We start from the raw sequence: 21,538 nt of genomic DNA on the forward strand, positions 1-21,538 counted from the left end.
GTAAATGCCTAAAAATGTAGCAGTGACTTCTAGTGGGAGTGTTAAATCCTTCTCAAAATAACTCAGATATACCTTAATTTCCACTGTGCAATAAGGCAACAGAACTCGTGTCCACAGTGAAACTGTTTTCAAGCAAATAGAAACTGGAGTAAACCTGCTGTGTATTCACAATCAACAAAACCTCATTTGGAAGCTAGGAGAAAAAATGAGGCTTATGTCCCCCTTTCCCTATTACTTCTTACCAACATTTCAATTTTCAGTTGAATCTTGGAGTTTGGGGTGCAAAAGTACTATATTGATGACAAGAGAGAGGCAGGCAGTACTGGAAACCTCCCAAGCGTAGCTGTGTTAGCAGCACAGACAACTCAATTTTATATAGGAGAAGTATTTGTGGTCTAAACACAAATACTTCAAGGGGCTCTTAGGGAAAGCTGCTCGTGCTGGTAACCACACACCAAATTATCTCTAGGTAAAGACACAGACTTGTGCATTATACAGGAAGACCAAGTGCTCCAGTACAACTCTAACAAAGGTAGGAATAAACTAGTACGGAGAAGAGCGATCCCAGAAGTGCGTTTCCCTGGTATGGAAAAAACAGGCTTTGAGCACCAATTCACTTCACGTAACTCACTGATCAGTGGTAGCTCCTCCATCACAATGATCTTAGCTGGATCTGAACTGAAGCTTCCATTTCTCCTATCATTTTGTCAAGCCAGTCTCCTTTCTCGTTCAGAAATCCTGGAAACAGAAACCACTGTCACTTTCATGAGCGTAGCTATGCTTAACCAAGAATAATGAAAACTATGTGCTGGGAAACGTAAACAAATGATGCATCGCTTTCTCTCCCAGGTGCCGGTCTTTGATTACTCCATTCCAAATGTCGTTGTTATTACTTGTCAAAAAGTACCAAAAACATTTGGTTGTCAAGGTATGGAATAGTTTTAAAATGCCAAATTATTGCTTTGGTTGATTTGTTGTTGACTACGGCCTGCAACAGCCAGGTCTTCTCCCGCGGACAGGCAAGAGATTCGATGTAAGTTTTGCAGGAAGCACAGCGTGTTGGTCAAAGAGGGCAATTTCACTTAAAGCCCAGAACATGCCTCCTCCCTACACGCCTCCTAACAGCAGAACTTTGCTTGCTTTGTAGCCAAAAGCAGCTCGAACCTAAAGCAGTAAGCATCTGAACCCGTTCAGGTGGAGCTATATATTTTTATTGAATGATCACCACTGTCTAAAACGGCGAGGGAATTGTTTGGCATGTAAGTCAGTCCCACAGGGTAAGAAAGGCCATGGCTAATTAGAGGGTTAAAGATGGGAAACTCCTCAGGTTTCCCTAAGCATATTACGGCCTGGCTACAGACATCCGTTACTATAATGCGGCCCTCTTTGTCAAAGGCCACAGCCGTAGTATATATTTTGGCGGGGAAAACGAGGTTCAGACCGAAGCTATCCATCTGGCCGACGAGATCCATCTCTGCACTGAATATCTTCACTCGGGTGCTGCCGTTGTTCAGACCTTGAGCTTTCAGGTGCTCTATTACCACGACAGCACCTGAGGTCTGGGACACCGCAACCCCTCTTGGGCTGATGAGCCGAGACCAGATCATCTGACACTTCTTTAATTTCCCCTTCTTGAAGTCGGCCGTCAGGCGGTAGAGAGCGCCTGCCTCCGAGTCCGTCAGGATTATTTCACTCTCGGGGGTGGCATCCAAGCCCCAGGGCAAACAGAAACCTTCCCGGACAGCCAGGACCCCCCTTCCCTCAAAATCAAAGGCCTTCATGGAGCGGTCCCCGCCGTCGGTGACCACCACGTGCCCGTCCGACGTGACCGTCACATCAAGCGGGTACTTGATATCGTTGCCTGCGTCCCCCCGCTCCCCAAACCGCTGCAGGCAGGATCCGCTCGGCCCAAAGACGTGGATCCTCTTCTTGCCGTCGTGTGCCACAGCCAGGCGCCCCGACCTCCGGCAGGCCGCCACCCCGGTGGGGTTGACCAGCGACCCCCAGCCCCCCAGGGACAGCCGGAACCCGAGGCCCGCGGGGGCCGGCCCGGCCGCCCCTCCGCCGCCGCTCCTCCCCAGGGCCGAGAGGACGCTGCCGCCGGCGGGGCCCAGGACCTCCAGCAGCTGCAGCAGCGGCAGGCAGTCGCTGGTCTCGGCGGAGCCGCAGGCCCGCCGGCAGAAGGGACACTCCAACCTCCGGCGTTCGGGGCCTCCTAAGACCCCCACGCAGCCCTGGCAGAGGACGTGCCCGCAGGGCAGGTTCCGCGGCCGCCGCTCCCCGCCGGGGCCGTACCGCTCGAAGCACACCCGGCACTCCAGCAGGCTCAGCTCCGCCTCGTCCTCCGCCGCCATCCCCGCCGCCGTCAGGCGGGATGAGGGTTGAGGCGACGGTTGGGGGGGGGGGGGGGGGGGGGGGGGGCGGGCTGAGGCACTTGGGCGCCCCCTGGAGGCGCGCTGCGGCGCGGCGCGGGGGCGGAGCGGCGCGGCCGGCGGGCGGGTGATGGCGAACGCCATCACCCGCCCGCCGGCCGCGCCGCTCCGCCCCCGGGCCGCCCTCCCCGGTAAAATATTCCCCAGACCCGCATCGCTCTTGCCAGGTTTGTCACCTCCCCGAGAATCCTGCGCAGGACGTCGCCGGGCGTGCAGCAGCCCGATGCCGAGCGCCTGGCCTTTCGCCTACCTGCAAGCCTGAGAGAAACTTCAGCGGCTCCCACGCTGCACCTGGAAAAAATTTCTGGGTCGAGAGGAAGGAGATGCTGTAACCTGGTAGCCGCAGTACTGGCCAGAAGTGAAAAAATACACGAAAAGAGCAGCTCCCAGCTTGCACTGGCCCACTGGCCACATCCTTTCTTCTGCCAACCCAGCCCTGAAGCGCCAGTGGCTACAAGCAATGTCGAGAGTTGCAGCGGGCTGTAGCTTGGGGGCTGCTGTGCTAAAATCATCAGACCCACTTGCAGCTCTAGGACTACAACACTCAAAAAAGCCCCAGGGCTTTTACTCGCCTTCTGGTCTTGGTGAATTATAATACACTACACTGCGATCGTACCTTTCCAGCGTTTTAAAATAAGCTGCCAAGGGGAGGCGGCCAGGGCAAGAAAGGGTTTTGAGGGCCCCAAATTTCATTAATTTTTTAAAAACTGCAGTAGTATCCATACGGGAGTGATAGAAGACCTGCAAAGGAAGGTGTGCGTTCAGATGAACAGGCAGCAGCTCTGCAGGCTTTCTTTGAGCCTCTCACCCTACAAGCGCTGTGCCGGTTTGCCTGCTCACAGCTGCACTCTCGAGGGAAGGCGCAGCGCACCCGCGAGCAACCGCAGGGACATTTTCTCCCTCTGCTCTCTCCTTTAGCCTCACCCGGTTCGCTTCCCTCTTCTCTTTCCTGCTCGATCAGAGTTCCTCCTTGGTGGCTGCCGCCAAGTGTTCTTTGCCCGCTGATGGCCAGCTCGTCGCTTGACTTGTAATCACGACTAACGGGGACGGAGAGCAGCGACTTGCGCCAGCTTCCCGCCTCTCTGGCCCAGCTGCCCGGCCTGGCGCCAGGCCAGCGTCGCAGGAAACAGCACTTGACCGGCGGCTGCCATTGCTCCCGGGGCCGCCAGCCGATGAGGCCGGCCTGCGGAGCGCCAGGCAGACAGCACCGACTGGCAACAGCCGAAAAGGAACAGGAACATGTCTTTTTTCCCCAGCTCTGACGATTTGAATTGATATGGAAGAAAAAGATCTACTTAAAAAATGCTTGTTTGTGCATGGAGTTTAAGAAAAGCTATGTGCATCTCCAGACAGTGAAGGCAGTTATGTAGGAAAGCTGACTTGGTAAACAAAATGGACAAAAATGTTCCACAGGTATTTTTCTGCACGCTGGAGCCTGCTTTAAGTGCCCCCAAACATGTCTCATTTTAAAAGGCGAGATAAAAATAAAAGCAAGATGGGAGGTAAGTTATTTTAATTAATTTTAATCAAGCTACAAACTTTAGTATATATAGCACCTCCAGAAAATAATCTAGTCCCCATTGTCTGTGTTTGTCTGAGAAGTCATCAACTTTTTGAAGACACTTAATTTCACAGTAGTTGCCTGAAAAGGAGGAAAGAGTAACAAATGACTGAATGACTAGTCACTGAAAAATGCAAACTGTCAAGGAAAAACAAAAAAATTCTTATCCACAGATTTCCTCGCAGTCCCTAACGCAGTGGCACAAATGCACTGGGGAAAACTTATCCGTCTCTTTTGCATTGGGATGTACTGTCCATGCCAATGACTCACTGCACACAGCCACTGCAGAGGTTTAAAAGTTGTAAATTTAAAAGAATTGCGATATCAAAGCATATCAGGAGGAATTTAAATTAAATTTCTGCCATAACTCCCAGTTTCATTATTTTGATGGATTTGAGTTGTACATTCAGCACTTTCTTCACGTGGCATGTTACTTCTTTGGCTACAAATATACAGCAGAAACTGTAGAACTGGTATGCAAAGGCCTTGTATTAAAACCAGGGTAGCTGGTGATGAGGTGCAGAGAAAGACAAAATGGTCGAACTGGACTAAGACTGCAGCTACAAGATCACTGAGTGCAGTATGAATCCTGGGAGATTGAAAAGATGCCAAGGGGAGGAAAGAGACACTATCTGTCTCTTGGGTTTTCTTCATATCTTTTGAAGAGCTGTGAATTTTCCTTGACAGCAAAATCCCTGTGGCTAAATGGTATTTATTTTCCCTGTTATTTTTGCATGACTCCACCCCTTAGATAAGAAGCAAATTACTCTCTATCGCTTGTCACAGGCAAGGTAGAAGCATATAAACACGTTTATGTGTTTTGAAAACAATTCCTAAGGGTTAGCTGAAATATTACTTACCAAACAAGCTTTTAATTTCAGATTCAGGAACATAAAACGGTGGGCCTGAAAGAAAACGGGCAAAGCTAATCAGAGAGAAGACACAGGAAGGAGACAAACATTTACACTGCAGCAGGAGAGTCAGCCCCATCACTGGGGGCTGCAATCAGTGTGCAGCACCATCTGCAGGGACCAGAAAACACCGTGTTCAAGAACTCGTGGCACCTGGGTGGGCCACTAAACAGCTCCAGGTGTTGCTGCTGCGTCATCTCCAAACTGCAGCCAGGGTAGCCACATTGTCAGAAGTCATGAACACGCCGTGGATACAACCGCTCCCAGTGCGCTGTGTGAATCCGGCCAACAATCTCTTTATGCTACAATGGCATAATTAAAGCTAAAAGCTGAATAACGTGAGAGGGAGAGCAATGAATTAAACTATTGTTGCTTATGATAACAAGACCTATTTTTTCAGGGATAATTATGCTGAAAAGCCCAAAAGCAGCAAGAAATCTCTTTCTTTTGAGAGTTAATAATTAAAAAACAAAATCTTTTAAAATACCTCAGACTTCGGTATGTAATAGAAGTTATAAGAGGAAAAAATACTTTATGATTTTACAGAATTTCACCTCTTCCAAGCATATTCAGACCATGGCAGTGGCTGGGAGAGAGCCACAAGATGGGCAACACGTTGGGTTGCAAGTATTGGGTAAACAGAGCAAAGCCAATGTTCTTGGGAGTGCTTCAAGCTCCCTAGGCCAGACAGGATGTTACTCTAAGCATTCACTCTTCCAGATTCATTGTCATAGCCACACTTCCAGTTTCATTTCTTTGTTAATATACCATATGTCTGTCCTCCACTTACCCTTAGCATGTCTGAATGCTAGAGAGAAAGCAAATTTAGTCTCAAGCTTGGGCAACATCTAAAATTTTTAACACACAGTTGTATTGGTGTGAACAGCTGACAAAGCTATGCTGATAAAAAACCTGGGGAAGATACTAATATATCTACCACATCTATATACAATTTGTATTAAAGCATGCAAAATCAAAACATGAAGAGTGCAAAGTTCTCACCTTTGTGTTTGTTTGGATCATATGAAACCGTAACGAGGAGATAAGAAGAATTTTTCTTCATTAGGGTGGTCATCAAACTGGCATAGCTAAAAGGAGAGAGTTATACTTTATTATTTTGGAACTGTACAAACATTCAAGCATAGCACTCAAAATATTCAGCAAAAGAGGTAAAGTATTTCTATGCAAAGACAACTCGAACTGAACCACACAGAAACTAAGCAAAGCTTAGCTTGAATTTCATGAGCATGAAATTCATGCTACACATGAAACACCTCAAATAAAGGTTACTGTTTACTCCTCGTAAACAAGCATGTATCTTTTTTGCATATTCATCTCAAAGCTAACAGACAAAACAGTATTCATCTGCCACAGTCTAGAATACAGTACACAATACAGTACTGATCTTTTAAAATTATTGTGAAGTCAAGATTATGTATCTAATTAAAAAATCCTGGGGGTAGGGTCAAACTACATTTGGGTTGGCTATAGGCAAGAGCAAAAAATTGGAATAAAGGAAAGTGAGGGGAAAATGAACACAGAGAGGGGAAGCAGATGGGGTGGAAAGGAAATAATAAAATTCAGATGAGACTCGCAGCTCTGCTTCTGCTGGGTTGCAACAAACCACATATTTTCCCACCAAGAGGCAGGGCGGCTTCCTGAAGGAAGCTCACAAATGTAGAGTACAGCACTCTGCGACTGCAGCTGATGCTTGCGGTAGAGACGAACTTCTGTAGCTTACTCCTTTAAATGAAACAACTCATCAACAAGTGGCAGGAGGAAAAACACGTGTCACTGCAGACATTAGAGAGAAGACAGTAACAAAGCAAATTTACTAACCGTTGTCTGTCGCATGGATTCACAGCTACTAGAGCTCCTCTGTCCCAAACCCCATCAAACTTGCCAACTATTGAGCTACAGGGAGATGAGGAAAAGGCTTAAAAATACTAAAAAGGCACCTTCATCTTTATTCAGATACTTCTGTGAAGTCACAAGGATTCTCCAGCTAGCTGTGCAGATTCCCCACCGCCTTACAGTCCGGCATTTTCATGATCCAGAACAATACGATCTGGGTCCCAAGAAACCCCCCTGGAACACGGCCCTGCTGCGATAGCAAAGAGGTGCTGGAATTGCTCAGCATTTCCCCATCATTAGGGGATGCTGAGACAAGGCGGGAAGGAAGGAAAGTAGCTGAAACACATTTGGGCTACAAGTCTGGGGTTTTGGCAATCATACCCTGCTGTGACCCTCGAGGCAGCGCTAACACGCACTCAGCACATCAACAGTTCTCGGCCACCATCTAAAACCCCCGCATGATTTCAAACGCAGGTTAAGGAAGGTGCCTCGTTGCTTTAGCATCCTTGACCTCAGCACACCCAGCAATTTCAGATACCTCAATTCCCAGCTACATGCCCAGGACAGTTAGCTTCAGCTTGCCATTTGTGTCATGTTAGAAAAGCTAAGTAACACTGCTGCTTGCCTCAGTCTACCACTGCCACAGACATTATTTTTGCTCCTGGATATGCCGGCAGATGGCTTCAGTGACACTTGAGCAGAAGGTCAGGTGCAAAGCCACCACAAAATCTGAGAAGTGACGCTTGAGGCCACAGAGCAAAATGGGTTGAAACATTTTTCAGGAGTCAGTAGTGCAGACTGTATTGAAGTATTTTGCATTTTCTGTTGTGTCTCCTAACTAAGAAATAAGGACATTTTAGCACTAAAAATCCTTCAGGCGACATTAGTAAGTCAAGCCGTGTTTCTCAAGACGCTTGCAGAGTCAATGTCTGACAATATATTATGTAGTCACATACGCTAGAGTGATGTAACGTACTTTAAGCCCATCGAGGAAAGTACATTAAGTAAAGCATGGGACATATAATCAATGGGTACAGCTTACCTATGGGTATGTTAATCAATAGCTTGGGGAAAAAATATATTTAATACTTAGTTAAAGGAAAAGCTGTCTAAGATGACACCTCTGGGTATATTCTCTTGTACTAAGCTACTCTGAGTAAGGGATTGTACTAGGGTTTTACTTTGTAGAATCCATCAATAATATTAAAGATAATTTGTTTTTACTGTAAAAGCAAACATGTTTTTCTATAACTTTCACAGGACAGCTTAGAACAAGAAACCCATTTAAAGATATTTAGTCATCATCTTTATCTAATGGTCAACAACAGAGTGAGTTAGTTTTTGTTGGAGATTGGCTATTCACATTTCTCCTACAAGTTAATAAGAGTTTTCTTGAGAGGACCTGTTCCAATCTTTATGGCTGATTCAAATAAAATAATATGACAGTATTAATACAGGCTTGATTATACAGAATTGTAAAACACACTATGTATTCCTACCTGGACAAATCATAAATACTGCAGCAGTAGAGAGAAATGTTCCCAGAGGTACTCTACGATAAAAAGCAAAGGAAACAATACTTATCAGCAAACTATCTTTAAATATACACTTGTAAGTATATATTTATACTTTATACCTTAAAATATACACATATACTATTTTTAAATATACACTTAGGTGTAATGGGGAAAAACTGTGAGAAACATTTTTAGTTTTCGTTTACTGAGGTACCTCTCCTGATCCCCTCCAGAAAGGTTCTGATCTGTCAAGACATGCAACTGTACAATTTTAAAATACATTTACTTTACATTCAGGTGCTTCAATGTCCTAAGAAAAGGCGGCCAAAGTAATAAGCTCAAAAGAAGAACTTCTCAGTCCAAAATTACAGCTCAGAGCTTCCTTTTGGACTTCTTCAGGAGAGGTAAATGATTACCAGTATGAGAGAGGCATAAAAGCAGAATGACTTGTTTGCTCAGTTACACCTGCATTGCATGATTAACCACACCAGATCATTCGACAACGCAGGAAACATACCTGCAACTTTTTTGCTCCTGAAATCTCTGGGACCGGCTCCTCGCAATAAGACAGACTGTGTTCTGCAAAAAATTCCTTCAGTGCTTGCTCGCTGACTTCCACACCGACAACACTATGTCCCATGTCCGCCAGCCTGCACACAGCAGAGAGAGGTCCGAAGTTTACGTGAGGCCCACAGGTTGGGCCATTGCCAAATGTATATCTCCCATGCAGCATTTATTCATTGGGGAAACCCCGGGTTTAGGATGCACTAGCATGTCTAATCCTGACTTTCTGGAGCGTTCACATTTTATTGAACACCCTCCCTCCATGATCTGAGCTTACATTAGCACCACTTGGCATACACAGTTGATGAGGACTTACAGGCTTTAGATTAAATGGATTATTCATTTATTTTTATGAACTCAATGAAAACAAAGGTGATTGCACAGAGAAACCGTCCATTTCGGTTTACAGAAATATGTTCTGCTCTGAACTGCAGCGGCTGAGGCACGCTGTCCACCCAGCTGCCTCTGCGGCTTGGCAGTAACATTCAGCTCTGATGAAGGCAGCAGGGTGCGGTAACCTCTTCACTGCTGCAGCTCAGCGCAACAGCCACATGCACCAGCGCCTGCCGTCAGCCTAGTAAGTAGTTACTATGATAAAACCTGATAACTGGGACTAACCTGATGCCTTGAGGATGCAGTTCAATCCTGTTGTTTTTTTTTTTTCTCGTGTCCCCTCCCTCCAAGAAAAAACACTGGCTTACACAGCCCCTAGTTATAAATATAACCCAGCCAAAAAAGTAAAAGTAAAATAATAAATTTAAAAAAAGAGGAAGTTATATTTAGCCCAAACCACGTAACTTCCCAGTTAAGGGTCCCATGAAAACATGCTCTGGCACAACCGACCTCACTGCAGGCAATTTAAGCTGGCATTGCCACCAAAAGAAGCAGTAGTAGGGGCATAGCTTCAGTCACTCTGTCCATCACAAATTCAGCATTCCCCAAGCTGAACCTGGGACAATCAGGAGGACTTTCAGGTTAGTCCTCATCCATCCCATTTATGCTACTATACAAAATGCCAGCAAATGAAACCAAACTTCCTCCTCCCTTCAGCCTCCAGTGACACTGCTTTCCCACCAGCGGAGATGCGGCACATTTCCATTGGCCAATATAAGGTTGGGAATTCCCCTTCTCTCTCCCTCCCCACATCAAATAAGATTTTTGCTCTTATAATCCATGCTTTACCATTTCATCTCTACTGCTTTACCACAAAGTGGGAAAAATATTCTCAGTCCACTCCTGCCATTTAAAAGAACATCCAGATACTTCCGTAGGAGCCTGCAGAAGAACAGACAAGTTTTACTTAACACTGAGAGTATTTGCGCTGGCACGTTAAAAGCCAAGTGCTACACGCTATGCCAGGTAACACACAAATTCCATGACGGAACATAGATTCTTAGTTCAACCTGCTTCATACCATTAGAAATAAAAACATAAAATAAAACCATTCGCTTTCCATTGACTTAGAAAGTAAGTTCAATTTCTGTTAGAAAGGAAGACATTTCTCTTTGTTCTGTTTTTCTTTTCAAGTAAACAAACCAACCCACCTCTAAGAGGGCAACGACAGACAACTTAAATAGAATGATTATTAAACTTTTGTATCAATCAAATCACTTACACAGGTCTTAAACGTAACTGTCGTTGGTTGCAAGACTATATAATCAGGTCTGCTCTCTTAGGTCCCTGTCTTCCAGTGCACAGTAATTGCTCCACTGCTCTCTGCATATTGTTTTAGGCCCCGGTTTCATAACGTACAAAGAGCAATACAGAGCTTCTGCATTAGAAAATTTAAGATTCTTAGTCAAGCTATCCAAGCTTTATAGTTTAAAAACTGATTTAAGAGTAAAAGTTCTAAATTCAATGCATTCCTTTCTTTTCTCTGCCCTTTTTTGACAAATGTAGGTCAGAAAAATATTTACATTTATTTTACTTTCAAGCTGTGTAAAATAATTTTCCTTTTGCAAATGCTCCATTTTCTGTTAAAGAGTTTTTTGAACAAGTAATTCATCTCACAGCATTTCTTTAAACAGCTTAGGCAGAAAAGCGAAGTAACATACGGATGCCCTTGTTCCTTGTGAAACCCGATGTTGCCCATTTCCCATTTTTGCAGCCATTCCTCCTCAGTCACCACTCTGTCTTTCTGTGACCCGATACCGGTGCCTGCCGGGTCCCCGGAAGCCTCTGCTGAGCAGTTCATCGTCCCCGGGGAGTGCTAGCAGCTGTGAAAAAAAAAAAAGAGAGAAAAATTACCCCCACCCAATGAATAGTCTGGAACTGGCTCTTCCTTTCTACAGTCAAATAAAAATTCAGTACAGTTTAAGAGATTATAATTTGGCGACTATTTAAGTGTAGCTGGACCGAACGTGACAGAGCATACTCTTGCTACCGATGGCTTCGGCTAGACTTTTTTTGTTTTCCCCCCGGAGTGAAGCCTGCTCCATCGCACCCGGTTAAGCACCACGCAAACGCCGGTGACCTCCCGTTTCGCACGCACCGGGAAGCCGCCCGGAGGCTGCCCGGGGGGACGGGGGGTAACGGCGGGGAGAGGCGGGCCCAGGCCCGGTAAGCAAGCAGGTAGATGCCGACGCCTCTCTCTCTCTCGCCTGAAACCCGGCGGCAGAGGGCGGGGGCGAGGAGCGGCGGGGGGCGAAGGGGGCCCGGCAGGACCCGGCGGGTACCTGCGCGGCGGCGGGTCCGGCGGGGGGCCGCGGGGCCGGGGCTGCGGGGCCGCGGGGCCGGGGCGGTGCCTGCCCGCCCTCCCCCTCGCTACGCACCGCGGAGAGCGGAAGCGGCGGCAGGAGGAGGCGGGCTGAGGGTGCACGGCACCGGGGAAGGGGAGGAGGAGGATGGCGGTGGGGATGGCGGCGACGGCGGCGGTGGTGAGTGACCCCTTTCCCCCGGCTGCAGCGCCCGCCGGGGGACGCCTGCCCCCCTCCCCGCCCGGCGGGGCAGGTGCGAGCGCTGTCCCCCTCCTCACCTCCCCGCCTCTCCCTTCCTTCCCCCTTCTCTCTCCCTTCCTCCCTTCCTTCCCCCTTCTCCTCCCTTTTCTCCCCGCCGCAGCTCTAGCAGGAGGCGGCGCGGACACGCGTGAATGTGGTCTCCAGCCCCCGAGTGACCCGGCCCCGAGGTGAGTGCCAGGCGCCTCCGCCGCGCTTCCCCCCGCCGCCGGCCGCCCGGGCACCCCCGGGACCTGCCCCCGGGCCCCCCCCGGCTCCCCTCCGGTGACCTCCCCTCCGGGAGCCCCGCTCCCCGGGGCACCCCGCTCCCCGGGGGACCCGGCCGCCAGCTGTCACAGCCGCGGCCCCCGCTGGGCACGGGCCCGGGGACTGCGCGTCCCCGCGGCTGCGGGGGCGGGCGGCTGTCAGCCTCGGCCGGCGGGGCGCCGGCGCTGGGCTCCAGGGCCAGCTTTAAAGGTGTGCCTGGTCCCACCGCCCCTTGTTGGTCTGGCTGCTCTCCTCTCCCCGCCCTGTGTCAGTGCGTGTGTGTGCGTGTGTGGCTTCTCCCCCCCCCCCAGACAAACTTGCTGTCGGCCGTACAGGTGGGCCCCGCACGGCTTTCCCAGGTAGGCCACGCGTTACAGAGGGATGAAGCCTTGCGGAATGGGACAGCGTCTGATGCACCTCTCGCTCTCCCCCCTTCAAAACGGGAGGCCTCTCTGAACCTTACGTATTTTTACCAAACTTCTGAGTGAATGGTAACTGCTGCCTTTTCTTTTCCTAACCCCGTGTACGCAATGACACAGCTGCACCTCCCCTTACCTCCCTGGATGAAGGGCCTTGCAGCAGCGGGCGGGGATCACCTGGTCCTCACCAAAACGAGTCCTTGCTCAGTGCTAAGGTAGCCCATGGCCTCCGACTGTAAAGGCGACAGCATGTAGGAACAATTATCCAGCGTCAGAAGCTGAGGTGATACAGAGAGGTACTGTTCTGCCACTGATACAGAAGGAAAGCTCTGGGGGGGGAAAAGCCGCCATTTCCTGGGGCGTTACGCAGTAGTCTAGGGAAATCTCATGTAAATGAAACTGGTTGGTTTTCCTTTCTCTGCTCTCCAACCTCATCCACCCCCATACAGTGGTAAGATATGGTGGAGTGATTTTTTTTTTTTTTTTTTTTTAGATAATAAAGATTGACTTAAATTCTTTTTTTCTCCCTCTAATTAATTATAATTGGGGGTGTGTGCATAAAAAAAGAAGTTATTTTTGTACTGGATTTTCTGAACTAATTTTTCACTTCCGTGGATATCATCATGTGATTTCCCTTCCCCTCCCAAATCAATTTCTTCTATCTCAAGAGGAGAATAAAGCACCAATTTACTTGATTTGCATCAGATTAATTTGAAACTTTGTAAAAATGCCTATTCTCTCCTCCTGTTACCTTTACTTTTAGCTGAACGAAGCTACTGCTACCATGTCCATCACTGTCAGCTTGAACAAGGGAGATGCAGCCTGGAACAGAGAGAATTGAGAAGTCTCAAATATATATATAAAAAAAATACAATTACAAACTGATCCCTACTACAACAAGATAACATTCACGATGCAGTGCTGTAGCATAAGGGTTTTATTTCCACTTCCTTTCTGTATGTGGTGGAGCACGTTTAGATTTAATTCTTCCTCTAGGCTTTATTTATTTGTGTTTTACTCCCTGTGAAAAGAATGCCTTTGATAATACCATTTTAAATATGCTTTCATATTTCTGTGGCATACTTTCTCACGTTCCACGCTTTCCAGCTTACATGATAAACTGTGGTCTTTTCCGTGTTCCCACCAATGTAGTCGGACAGCTATAGAGCTCTCTTGGGTTGTAAATCTTTTCTTTTCTCCTATGGTATGCTTAACAACAAAGTTTGTAATATTCTGATCACCTATAATTGCAGTGCAACTGCAGTTTAGACTTTAAATTCTGATGTACTTTCATAGGAGGGTGTGCAAACCTTAGAACTGCTTGTTCACCTGATATTAAACATCTCTTCAGTACGCTGTTTGGAAAAGTGCTTTACAGTGCAAATCTCTTGCTACCAATAAATCAGTACTTAGCAGGACGAGCGTCACTCAGAGCGGTATTTCAATGCTTGCATTATGAGCCGGTGTCTGTTCACTTTGCCAACCCAAATTCCAGTCCAGGTCTTCACGTAATGCAAATCAGATTATTGAAATCCAGGGTATGCTGATCTGGAACAGCCTGTCAAGATGTACTCAAGGATCTAATCTTAACTCTGAATCTAGTTTAAAATAGTAGTATTGTTCCTTTCCTGTAATGCTTCATTCTCATTTTCCTCCTGAATTAATAGCCAAGCTAAACAGATTTTTACCTAGGTAACTGACGAAAGTAGTATCATGAGTGGCTGTACTGCCCAGGTGATTATACAGCTCTGCAAAATCAAGCAATTTTTTTTTTTTTTTAATTAACTGCTGTCTACCTTTTTTTGCAGATCTAATAATACAATGTCAACTGGAAGGGTACGAACGAAAAAAAAGGCATGTTCTTCAGACCAGTCTCCAGACAACCTTCCTCTGAGGAGTTCTGGAAGACAGGTATTTATAATAATTTAAAAACGCATGGGTTCATACTCTAGTATTTTTTATTTTCTGTTGACATTTATAAAGAAAGCGGGCTTCACTGTGGATAAGTTAGGACTTAGAGTACTTATCCAGAGAGAGGGAGAATTAGTTAATTTTGTGAATAAGTAGGTAAAGAGTCTCATTTGTGAACAATATTCAGAAAAGACAAATGTTCAATATAACCTGCAAATACTTGCTGTTAAAAGTACAGTCACGGATTTCTGTACAGCCAGCCAAAGCTGTCTGCCCATCCAGACGGAGGCCTAAAACAACACAACACACAGTACCTTTGAGGCCCAGAAGAGACATTTGGTATACAGCTTTGGATCTGGAGTCCAAAAAAAGCCCCAAGCCTGCCCTCATATTTTAAGGCGCAGATAAGATTGCCACTAATTACTATCAATAAGTATGCGAAGGAGAGATTTTCTTTTTCTGAAGGAGAAATAGAATGAAGGCATGAGGCTTGACTCATTAGCGTGTGATGGAGCTTAAAATATGATTTAAACTGGAAGCCTTGCTTATAGTTTCTTCAGTGGCATCAGTTAGACTAAGGCAAGACATTTTTAGCTGTAAATGATATTTCCAGCCTTACTGTTGGGTTTTTTTTTGTAGAAAAACTGACCTACTTTGACAGCTGTTTCGTGCTGCAGCTATTTCACAATGGATAGAAAAATTTTCATTAGTACCATTTTAACCATTTGATGCTACCCACAAGCTGCAAAACTGTCTGAATGCCATTTTGTAGAAGATGCATTTGTGTTATTTCTAGTCAGATTTCAGCTAGTCTTTATTAGGTGAAGAAGAAAGCGGCTGAAGCAGCAGATGATGATGATGAAGCATCAGAGAAGAAATACAGAAAGTGTGAAAAAGCTGGATGCACTGCAACATGTCCCGTTTGCTTTGCCAGTGCAGCTGAAAGGTTTGTTTCTTTTTATTTGCATTTTCCATGGACTTTTCTAAACTTGCAGCTGAAGTATAGGATCCTAACTATATTCTGAAAACCCTCTTCATTTCTAGTTGTGGAGGGACAGTCAAAAGGTACTAATATGAGTCTTAAGGTGCCAGGAAAATGTCACAAGTTATTCCTGTTGTGGATAACTTTCTGCTGTGCAAGTTGCTAATTCAGATATAGAATATCTTTAGAATATGCTTATTTATGTTATTAATGGTGTCTTCTGGAACACGCCTTGCTTCTGTGGAACTGAGAGCATATTAGTGTAATCTGAGGAAGCTAAACTCGCTTTCAAGATGGAAAATGAAACTGTCATTTACTGCAGAAAGTCGTTATCACTCTTTCGTTGGAATGCTTTGCAGTCCGAGGTGAGATTCTGCCCTTGAAATTTTAGGTCTTGGGAGACAGTCGTACATATTTGAACTCTTTGTTCTCGAGTTGCTCCTGGCTTTCTGTGTACTTGTACAAGTCCTTTTGCATTCTGACCCTGGCGGTACTGAATGCGTGATACCGGCAAGGTGTGTCTGTAATAAGCAACACGTTAGACCTCATTATGCAGTAGGCAGACTGTAACGATCTAGCATTCCTCCCTCTCTGGTTAATTGAGACAAACTTCCCTTGGTTTCTTTATTTTCCAATGATATAAAATAATTCCATGCTTCATTTAGTTATCTGTGTGGATTGTTCTTTGGTGGCAGAAGGTCAATGTATTCTGGATGTTGTCATAGGAAAGCCAAGTGTTTTTGCAGTTGCATAAGAGACTTGTACGGGAAACGAGCACCTGAAAGATCCGCACTGGTGATACTACCTTTTTTATTTAGGAAACAATAGATACTGCTTAGTCATCTTTTTGAATTGTTATTTTAATATTTTGATTTCCACCCCTCCCACCCCTCAAGTACATACTTTCAACATTATTTATTTGAGATGAGATCATTTCATGGCTATTTCAGTTAGTAGCTTAGGTCACTGCTTTTTACCTCGTGCATTTATCTTGAACCATTTCATTGAGTTTAATGAGAGTTTTCTAAGTGAAGAGCAATTGCTTTGTCTGATAAATATCTTTGCTAGTGGATATTTCTTTCTGAGAGTAATAAAGAATAAATGCCCAGAATGTGTAACTGCTTCCTCAGGGTTTTCTCTCATTGGGTTAAAATCGCAGCCAACTTGGTCACGTGAAAAAAATAGGCAACATCTGTTTTGTGTTCAGATTTGCCTTTATAGTTTTGTCAGTTGTTCTGGGGACGGGCTGTTGTAATGATTTATGACTCAATTGATCACACGTACAAGAAAAATACTAATTTAAATGATCCCTCCCACCCCTGCACTAATACCAGAACAAAATGGAACAAAGCAAAGGAACTGTAAGTTCCCGTGGAGAGGGACTTTGACTTCTTACACATTTGCAAAACGCTTAGTGTGTCACAGCACATATTGTAAGAGCAAACGTATTTCATGTTCAGGAAACGTCTGCTTAAGGGGTACTAAAGACAGGCTCAGTTGACCATTGTTAGCGGGAGGCTGCTGGAAGCCAGACCAACTATAAAACTGCACATTGTGTACATTTTGCCTCCTTTGCATCTGGTGTTGCTTAGTTTGGAAACTGGAAATGTTTGAGACAATTGAAATGATCTTATTGTTATTTGTATGACGGTAGTGCCTTGTGCAAGTCAGCCTTCATGAATGGAACATAAAGCCCTGGCTTGTCCTGAATATTTTGTTCACGTTCTAGAATGTGCTACTGTCAACGAAAAGATTTTTTCTAAATGTATCGTAAAACTATTTCTATGTCTCCTGCGTTACAGATGTGCTAAAAATGGGTATACGTCTAGATGGTATCATCTTTCCTGTGGGGAACACTTCTGCAATGAATGTTTTGACCACTATTACCGAAGGTAGATTTGCCAATTAAGGTTGTGCCTTTTCAGTGCTTAATAGAATTTGGCAGACGTTAAAACTGTTGAAACAGCATGTACATAAACATAATGCAAAGACTTGTCCTCTGTGCTTGCTTTATTCAAAGTGAGGCTTAGATATTGGTGCTTAAACTGCAGGCGTTGTATGGACTAATCATCAACTTAAACATAGCAGTGTGAACAAAACTGGTTACTTTAGGCAGGCTGCTTTGTGTGTACAGTTATTCTGAAGCTTTTGTCTTTTTTAAAACAACATCAGACAATTTTAAATGATGAGAACAGTTTTAAGTAAATCTATTTTCCTTTATAAAGCAAATTGACTTTACAATGTGAGTTCAGGAGACCTCTCCTCTCTGTAACATCAAATCAGTCAGCAAATTTAACTCTTGTGGTTCAGTGACCGTGAAGACTCCGGTCAGGTCACAGAGTGCTTTCAGCTCCAAGCTCCTTCCCATTTGAGTGGGAGTTGAGTCCAGCTCTACTAAGACTTTTGGGTGCTTATTTGCTCAGCAGTATCTGTGACTCAGTCCAGGCCTTAGATACTGGGAAGTTTGCTCACAATCAAGAGGACATAGTGGTCAGGATGCAATTTATTGCTATCGTAAGAACCACGGCTTTCTCCTTTTTTAATAGGAAAAATACAGGACTCTCTACAGCCTTATTTCTCTGTCCTTATATAAAATGTTTAATTTTAGAATAACTGCTGTTCCTTGAAATGAACTAGATACTCAATTTTCTGACTGCTTGCTGTTTTCTTTTCTCTTTCTTCTTAGCCATAAAGATGGTTATGAGAAATATACTGCCTGGAAAAGGATTTGGACAAGTAATGGTAAAAGTGAGCCCAGTCCAAAAGCCTTCATGGCTGATCAACAGCTTCCTTACTGGGTAAGGTGGAGGGTGATTTATTTAATAGGGTATATTTCAATGTGATGTTCTGATGTGAGTTTCTGATATTGTATGTTCAAGCAGCAGGTCAGCTGAGGTTGGGGGGCGGGACTAGTATTGGAGGACTGTGGAAAAGCTCAAGATAATAGTTCTGATGAGCTCCTCCATTGTTGGAGACCTTCTCCACACCCCACAAAGAACAATCTTCGTTGCTTTTCAGTGAAGTAGCAGCTAAGATGTGTGATGTTCAGGTAGAATAAGACTTGGCGGGGTAAAGGGAGCATGCCAGCTATAGGAAAGTACGAGTGTGAAAGACTTCCAAAACAGATTTTTGTATTTCCCTGGTAAAGAGAGCAGAAGGAAGAGAGACTGGAATGGAAGGAAGTTTAGTGGTGGTGGTGGTGGTTTGATTTTGGGGGGTTTTTTGGGTTTTTTTTTGGAAGTGGTGAACAATGTGTTTTTGCAGTAACGCTTGCAAAAGCCACTGAAGACCATAGCAACTGGGCGTTGAATTAATTTTGGAGTTAGGTTCTGTGGAGAAATTCAGTCTGACAGGAGAAGGACGCAAGGTTTCTGTATACCAAATGTCTTACTTATGACCTGAGGATTACCTGATAATGAATTTAACAACTATGACAACTTCCTCACATATCCCTGCTTTCTAATTGGTTAGTTATACTTCATTAATCTTATCTGTAATCAGACAGCAACAAGTAAAAACATGTTTGTTTTTTGACTTGTAGGTGCAGTGCACAAAGCCAGACTGTGGTAAATGGCGTCAGCTGACAAAGGAAATCCAGCTGACACCACAAATAGCAAAAACCTACAGATGTGGTATGAAACCGAACAATTCCACCAAGGTAACACAGAATAGTTTTGCTCATATTGAAACTAACAACAAGTTGATGTTTGTTGTTTGTAGACATGAATTTCTTCTTGTTTGCTGCTTAATGTTTCTAATGTCAAAATGATTGCCTGATGGCCTGGAGAGCTGCACGGTGGCAGACCTACGTGCTGTTCGGACTTCTTGTTTCCCGAGTGGCAATGTCAAGAAAGAAGTATCTGGAATATCTTTGTCTGCACAGTCAATTGTAAAATCCTTCATTCTGAAGCTATGGAAAGCTTATCAGCATGTACAAAATAGACGTACACCAAAATGTTTATTTTGGTTTTGTTCGGCCATACTTCGTTATTGAGGAAAGCATTTGAAAAGCTCAATAAGCTTTTATTAATTTCTAGCAAGTCTGTCATGGGGCTTTACATGAAAACTTCCAGCTTTGGCATGAAGATAACTCCTGAAATTTGAAAGAGTCCTTATAGTGCCATAGAACCTATACAGTTAAAAACATAACATGAAAATACTGATCATATGCAAACCAGAAGGGTCAGCATTTAATCTTGAAACTTCGTGATAAAGATACTCTTAAAATAAATGAGAAACATTTTTAAATAATCTAGACTGGAAGAGTCTCTCTGGAAAATGTGGGATATTTCCAGAATTTTTCTATAAAATTCCTCTTTCCCCCTACCCCCCCCCCCCCCCCCCACATTTGTTTGTTTCAGTGTTCCACTCCATTTCATGGAATAGAATGTATATTTTAATGTCTGATCAGTAGAAACTAACTTAACAAATGAGAAACATTTTCTGGGGTGTTTTTGCTTTATGGTGTGTTGTGTTTTTTAACTATGCATTTCTCTACTATTTATTTTTACTAACATAATCATCTCTGCTACAGAAGGCTAACACTAACACATTTTTGGTTTGTTTTTTAAGTTTAAAGAACTGTGCCATGGACAAATTACTTTGTTTTATATTTAATTTTTGTTGTACAGCTTAAGAATAGCTCTCATACCATTCACTTCTCTTTCAGACTGAGGGCTCAGACCAGTGTTCCATGCCTGAGGACTTGGTGAGTAGTGGCTGTTCCTCCTCATTTGTCCTAGAATATGAAAGCAATCTTAAAGCACGGCATATTTCTTTCATTTTCTTGGTCCTTTGGCCAATTATGGCGGTATTTATGCATTTTGCTCAGGAAACTGTCAGACACTATTTGCAACAGAGCCTAGGGCCTTCTACTTTCTCATCTTTTTCCTCTTTTTCCCTTACCATACCAGTTAGCTTTCAGGTGGTTCGTGGTGTCTTTGAGTTGTGGCCTGTGATTCAAGGTTTACTCCTAATTCTCATTTTTGATCAGGCAAAACAGTATTCAGTTGCCGGCTTTCAAATAAAATTCCCCATCCTAAATTTTCCCTGTCTTTCCGGTGGTTTCTATCTTTAGTCAAGGTAGTCTCCTCTTTTTGAAGACTGTGAGAGAACATCGAAACATATTTTCTCTCTCCTCTCCCTCATAATACAAAACTAGACTCGATGTGTGTTGGTGTTTCAATGGGTTTATGATCATGTAACCCTGCATTTCAGATTTAGTATGCTCTGATGTTCAACAAGCCAGTGTTGACAAGCGTACCTGAGGTACCTCTATCCCAGGAAACATGTTCAAGCTTATTGTTGACTCTTGGAGAAGCTTTGTGGTTTTGTTTCCTTAATGCATGTTTGATCTGTAAATTCAGGCTGAATCATTAGTGTTTGTTAGGGTTTTAGAAGGTCTTTGATGGGGATAGCAGCATCTAAATTAAATGGATCAGTTAGTGTAGACTTTTCTAAGTTCAGATTTCTGGATGCATAAATGACTGTAAATGTTCTATAAAGGGCCTGATAAGGCATAGATGTGTTGTCATGGCATGTCTCATCTGTTTGCTTTCCACGTGGGTGTGGAGTTTGTGAAGTTTCAGCTCCATTTCTGAGGAAGAGATTAATGCTACAGGTTTTCTGTGTCAGGCTGAGGAAGGGGAAAGAGGGAGAGAAAATGTCTTTATGACTTGCAATTCTGAGATTGGTACTGCTAGTGCTTTTTGGTCTCAGTTTTGGAGGGAGGGGGGGAATTGGTTCATTTTCCACCGTTTTCAAAGTACTGACGTGTTCTCTTCTCCCCTCTTTCCTTCACTTCTCCGCTTGGCCAGAGAGTGGCTGAAGTTTCAGACCATTGGTGGTACTCCATGCTCATACTCCCTCCTTTGCTGAAAGACAGTGTGGCAGCTCCCTTTCTAGCTGCATATTATCCAGACTGCGTGGGCATGAGTCCATCCTGTACCAGCACTAATCGGTTACCTGGTGAATCCAACCTTGTGAAGTTAGAGCACTTAAAGAGCGTGCCTAATTTGACTGGTAAGGGCCATCTGCAGGGCTCTGTTGCTTAAATAGGTGTGATAAATTTTGTCTTATAACTGAGCTTATAAGGCACATAATGCTCCTGATTCAGAAATACCGGTTCTGTTCTCAGCACTAATACACATTCTCTGTGTGACTGCCTCTGTACTTCTTTGATGCAATT

At 44.6% G+C, this 21,538-nt stretch overlaps 4 protein-coding genes across 5 annotated transcripts in view; 1 reads left to right on the top strand and 3 right to left on the bottom strand.

Annotated features, from left to right (window-relative positions):
- Positions 1 to 1,190: 1,190 nt before the first annotated feature.
- On the bottom strand, positions 1,191 to 2,357 carry NHLRC1 (NHL repeat containing E3 ubiquitin protein ligase 1; the record flags this gene model as incomplete). Its single annotated transcript, XM_082307935.1, has 1 exon — positions 1,191 to 2,357. The coding sequence occupies exon 1, from the start codon at positions 2,352 to 2,354 to the stop codon at positions 1,191 to 1,193; it is 1,164 nt and encodes a 387-aa protein (XP_082164061.1). The 5' UTR covers positions 2,355 to 2,357.
- A 1,560-nt stretch (positions 2,358 to 3,917) lies between these two features.
- Positions 3,918 to 11,568, bottom strand: TPMT (thiopurine S-methyltransferase). The gene is made up of 9 exons (XM_082322777.1): positions 11,515 to 11,568; positions 10,894 to 11,055; positions 10,022 to 10,114; positions 8,793 to 8,925; positions 8,258 to 8,310; positions 6,744 to 6,818; positions 5,907 to 5,992; positions 4,854 to 4,898; positions 3,918 to 4,074 (listed from the first exon to the last, which is right to left on the bottom strand). The coding sequence occupies exons 2-9, from the start codon at positions 11,031 to 11,033 to the stop codon at positions 3,959 to 3,961; spliced, it is 741 nt and encodes a 246-aa protein (XP_082178903.1). The 5' UTR covers positions 11,034 to 11,055; positions 11,515 to 11,568; the 3' UTR covers positions 3,918 to 3,958.
- Positions 11,569 to 11,645: 77 nt separating this feature from the next.
- KDM1B (lysine demethylase 1B) overlaps positions 11,646 to 21,538 on the top strand; it is a 28,693-nt gene continuing 18,800 nt past the window's right edge. The window contains exons 1-9 of one of the 2 annotated variants that reach the window (XM_082322715.1): positions 11,646 to 11,712; positions 11,897 to 11,963; positions 14,267 to 14,369; positions 15,191 to 15,315; positions 17,154 to 17,243; positions 18,038 to 18,149; positions 18,893 to 19,009; positions 20,021 to 20,059; positions 21,168 to 21,372. In XM_082322715.1, the coding sequence (XP_082178841.1) occupies positions 14,280 to 14,369; positions 15,191 to 15,315; positions 17,154 to 17,243; positions 18,038 to 18,149; positions 18,893 to 19,009; positions 20,021 to 20,059; positions 21,168 to 21,372 (778 nt within the window). In that variant the 5' untranslated portion in view covers positions 11,646 to 11,712; positions 11,897 to 11,963; positions 14,267 to 14,279. Of the gene's footprint in view, positions 11,716 to 11,896; positions 11,964 to 14,266; positions 14,370 to 15,190; positions 15,316 to 17,153; positions 17,244 to 18,037; positions 18,150 to 18,892; positions 19,010 to 20,020; positions 20,060 to 21,167; positions 21,373 to 21,538 lie in introns of both variants that reach the window. The other variant, XM_082322714.1, reaches the window with a different exon arrangement.
- The window catches only part of DEK (DEK proto-oncogene), a 51,499-nt gene continuing 42,555 nt past the window's right edge, over positions 12,595 to 21,538 (bottom strand). The window contains exons 13-14 of the transcript XR_014229300.1: positions 13,210 to 13,280; positions 12,595 to 12,691 (exon numbers count right to left, since the gene is read on the bottom strand). The gene's annotated coding sequence lies outside the window, so the exon portion shown is untranslated. The remainder of the gene's footprint in view (positions 12,692 to 13,209; positions 13,281 to 21,538) is intronic.

This window comes from Platalea leucorodia (genome assembly GCF_965183815.1).
Source record: "Platalea leucorodia genome assembly, chromosome: 1".
Classification (NCBI taxonomy): Eukaryota; Metazoa; Chordata; class Aves; order Pelecaniformes; family Threskiornithidae; genus Platalea; species Platalea leucorodia.

Excerpts from the sequence above, each read along its gene's own strand:
- TPMT (XM_082322777.1), bottom strand. The coding sequence starts at position 11,033 with ATGAACTGCTCAGCAGAGGCTTCCGGGGACCCGGCAGGCACCGGTATC. Across the intron at positions 8,926-10,021 it reads AAAGCAGTAGAGATGAAATG|GCTGGCGGACATGGGACATA; the intron begins GTAAAGCATGGA and ends TGCTGTGTGCAG. Across the intron at positions 6,819-8,257 it reads AGTATTTATGATTTGTCCAG|CTCAATAGTTGGCAAGTTTG; the intron begins GTAGGAATACAT and ends ATCTCCCTGTAG.